The sequence below is a fragment of the Capsicum annuum genome, chromosome 5 (assembly GCF_002878395.1).
Source record: "Capsicum annuum cultivar UCD-10X-F1 chromosome 5, UCD10Xv1.1, whole genome shotgun sequence".
Taxonomy (NCBI): Eukaryota; Viridiplantae; Streptophyta; class Magnoliopsida; order Solanales; family Solanaceae; genus Capsicum; species Capsicum annuum.
Genome location: NC_061115.1, coordinates 8,016,603 through 8,020,534, shown reverse-complemented (window position 1 = coordinate 8,020,534; position 3,932 = coordinate 8,016,603). Strand labels below are relative to the sequence as shown.

The 3,932-nt window shown below is 37.6% G+C and overlaps 1 protein-coding gene across 1 annotated transcript in view; it reads left to right on the top strand.

The window, feature by feature from the left end:
* LOC107870282 (RNA-binding protein 42) overlaps positions 1–3,034 on the top strand; it is a gene marked incomplete at its 5' end in the record, with an annotated part of 10,621 nt that extends 7,587 nt beyond the window's left edge. The window contains 4 exon segments of the mRNA XM_047412471.1: positions 894–991; positions 1,773–1,869; positions 2,444–2,529; positions 2,633–3,034. Of these exon segments, the coding sequence (XP_047268427.1) occupies positions 894–991; positions 1,773–1,869; positions 2,444–2,529; positions 2,633–2,686 (335 nt within the window).
* Between the last annotated feature and the right edge of the window lie 898 nt (positions 3,035–3,932).

Here is a 3,932-nt window from a genome sequence, read left to right as displayed (position 1 = left end):
CGGGAGAAGGTTGGAGTGACTTCGGTGGAGGACAAGATGCGGGAAGTTCGGTTGAGATGGTTTGGGCATGTGAGTAGGAGGGGCGCGGATGCCCCAGTTCGTAGGTGTGAGAGACTGGATTTCGATGGTTTCAGGCGGGGTAGGGGTAGGCCGAAGAAATATTGGAGGGAAGTGATTAGACGGGACATGGAGCAGTTATAGCTTATGGAGGACATGACCCTAGATAGAAAGTGTGGAGGACGCGGATAAGAGTAGAAGGTTAGTGCCTGCGGGTGGGCCGTAGTCGGAAGCTAGGAGAGCTTTGGGGTGGGGGTATTGTGGGTGAGGGTGCCTTTGGTTTGTTAGTATAGGGTTCTAATGTATGGGAGCCTTATTTTTATTGTTCCAACTTGTTTCATGTTTTATTATGAATTTACTTATTATTCTTTGTCCTGAGCTGGGGTTCTATCGGAAACAGCCTTGCTACCTCTCCGGAGGTAGTGGTATGGACTGTGTACATTTTACCCTCCCCAGACCTCACTGTGTGGGAATACACTGGGTTTGTTGTTGTTGTTGTTGTTGTGTGGTGTTCAGCTAAAAGAACTCTGCGAAGTAATCAATCAGATCTTACGGGTTTGAGTATTATGCTGTTTTTTTTTTCCTGATAAGATGTTTAAGAATTAAGCTTTGTTAGTCCGCTTTCATGGATTATAGTCTTGCAAGGATTGTATCTGCTGCCGATCCCTTTTCTTGCCTAATTATTTTTAATATTGATTCTCTTAATCACTTCCTTCTGTTATGGTTGTTTGTACCTGTTTCCCATGGTTATTCACTTATTTGTGCTTTTGCTACTGGAATTGGTGCAAATCCTAGTACAGTGGAATAACTATGTTACTGTTCTGATGGTGTCACAGATGATTATCGTCTATTTTGCGGTGATCTTGGGAATGAGGTGAATGATGACGTCCTAACAAAAGCCTTTTCAAGGTTTCCAACTTTTAATATGGCTAGGGTACGTTCCATTTATATTTTCCAATAATTTTGCATTTTAATGTTTTTGATTGTTATACATGAGTACTGGTATTTCTGGTTATGAAGGAGGAAGAAATCCTTCTATATGCTTAGATATCTCTATTGATAGTTGTGGGTACGATTGATAGTGGTGTGCATGCATTCAGTTTTGAGAGACCGACTTCTCCTCGCTTGTAACTGTTTTCAAATTGGATTTCAATCACTTTTAGTATCATTGTTAGGATAAAAAAATTGTATTCCTTAAGTTGTGTTTATGTGCATGTGTGTTCTTTTCCTTTTTTTTTTGGAGTGGGGTACACTGCGGAGATGCTTGTTGACTTAGTTCTATATGTACCTGTGTATATATGCGTAAACTGAAGAACGTAAGCCAATATAAAGGGTGTAGGATATTGCAAGTTTTTGGATGTCTAAAACAGCGAGCATCTAATTGAGGAGATTGTAGATTGGTGGCTTCTAATTGAGAAGATTGTACTGGCGGTGATAACTCATCTTTTCCTTGGGACATAGTCTACTTGTAATTTGTTTATTGCCCAAAAGTGTCGTAGTAATGTGTTCTAGAGGAGTGTAGCTTAGTTATACTTCAAGATTCTTATGCTCATGTTTACTGATTTTGTTATTTCTGCCTTCACCTTAGAAAAGAACAGGAAAAAAAAATTAAGAATTATTTTATATTCGTCTTGCTTTCTTGAAACTTTGTTGTATAACTGTATGTTGTCGCTTACAAGGTTCTGTAACAAAGGGTGTACAATGCATGTTGACAGGTCGTGAGAGACAAGCGGACTGGTAAGACCAGGGGATATGGATTTGTGAGTTTTTCCAACCCGTTAGACCTTGCTGCGGCAGTTAAAGAAATGAATGGTGAGTTATTTTTTAATCGTTATATGAATTTGTAGTATCTTATTATGCTTAAGGTACCCAGCATAATCAATATAGTAATATAGTGGTCTGTCGCAATTATGTGATCAGCTTTTACCTTCTTGAAGACCACCACTCATAAATGATACGGATGGATACTAACATTTTCCATGGTATTCTGTTTGGTTGATGTCATGTGTTGGTTTCTTGGTTCTTTTCTTTGACTTCGTTATGTCAACTGATTCAGATTGTGATATAAAGAGTGCCCTCTATTTGGCCAATGGATTTTGTATTCGGACGTGTAATTCCTCTCCCTCTCCCCTCTACTCTCTCCATGAAAAAGAAGGAATAGTGTAAGGAAACATGTAACAGAACTAACTCCGTACCCGGACAACATTTAGGACTGCTTTTGAAGTTCAGTTTAGGTAAAGGAAAAAAATAGCAAGGAAAAGAACAACATTAACTAAACCGGGGAAGTACATGAGCGTCTGAAGTGGCAGTTATTTTAGTTATTGAATTGGTATAACATTATACCCAGATGCCTGCTAATGAGGTGGTTAATTCATGCTATTTTCAGGAAAGTATGTTGGAAACCGGCCTATTAAACTTCGCAAGAGTAACTGGCAAGAGAGGACCGACCACGAGGCTCTGGCAAGTAACAAGGTGAGGGTTTTTCTTGGTGATTGTCCGTCTTATATGATAACATCTTGATAGTTGGCATAACTGACTACTTTTTTTGTTTTTGGGATGTTGGATCTTGTGGCAGAACCGATCACATAAGAAACCGAAGCAAGCAAAGAATGGTCTGTTTCACAAGTGAGCGCACGCCTCTACCATGATAATGACTCAAAACGGCATAATACTTGAGATGTATTTTGAATGTGTATTTATCAATTCCTTCACCATTGTCGCGGGGAAAGCAGGGACAAATGATAGTGTCCCCGGATGATGCAGAGAGATGGTTTCAGCCTCTGCTGGTTGACGTATTTCTTCCTCGAGAGCTCTGGATGATTCCTTTTAGAAGCCATAGATAGGTGAATGGGGGGGGATTAGTTGTGGTTTGGAAACTTTGATTTCACAATATTTGCTGTTTCATACTTGTACCAACAATGTACTTGGTTAAATATTAAACCTAATGTAGGTTTATTAAAGATGATTAAGTTCTACATTTTGATGGCCCTTCCCTTGCATCCATTTCATTATGTTATACTTCCTCCGTTTCAAAAAGAATAATAGTACTTGTTTTTTTAGTTTGTTTCAAAAAAGTCTCTTTCCTTTTTTGACAATACTTTTAATTCAATTTTCCCACATGGCATGTTTAAGACCACAAAATTAAAGAATATTTTGATATATTTGACATAACTTTAATTTAGGACTACACGATTAAATTTTTTTTATTTTCATGAACTCCGTCTTAAATTAAATCAGGTCATTCTTTTTTAAACGGCGGGATTATTTTCTTTTGAAATTCTCAGACTTGGAAATCTTTTGGCGATTTTTAGCTTAAAAATTCATGAAGGAACTTGAAACGCCCACTAAAGTACCATGGGCGGTGTTCGAGGGGCTCCACCACAAAGGTGTATTATATGCAACCTTATCTTGCATTTCTGTTAGAAATTGTTTCCAAAGATTGAACCCGTGACCTCCTGGTCACAAGACAACCATTTTACCGGTTACTTCAAGGCTTCCGTTCTCAAGAGCCAAAAGTTATACGAATGTCATTGGGAAAAAAAGACACCACATTTTTTTCTTGGAGTTTTTTTCAAGTTATATTATCACAATTATTTTCTCACAGCAACTTGGTCATGTTATGCATTAAAACGGATCGTTTGATTGAGAACAAGTTATTCTGGAATAATTAATTATGAGATTAGCTATCTTAGGGTTAGATATCTCATCATGTATATGAGATGATTTATTTCAGTATTTTAGTATAAATGGTGAGATAAATAATTTTCGGACTACCTAATATCTTCAACTAAATATAGGATAAAATAGTTCTACATTTTATTTTGGAATTATTATACCTTATACCTCACATCAAATGACCCATTAGGGTTAACTGT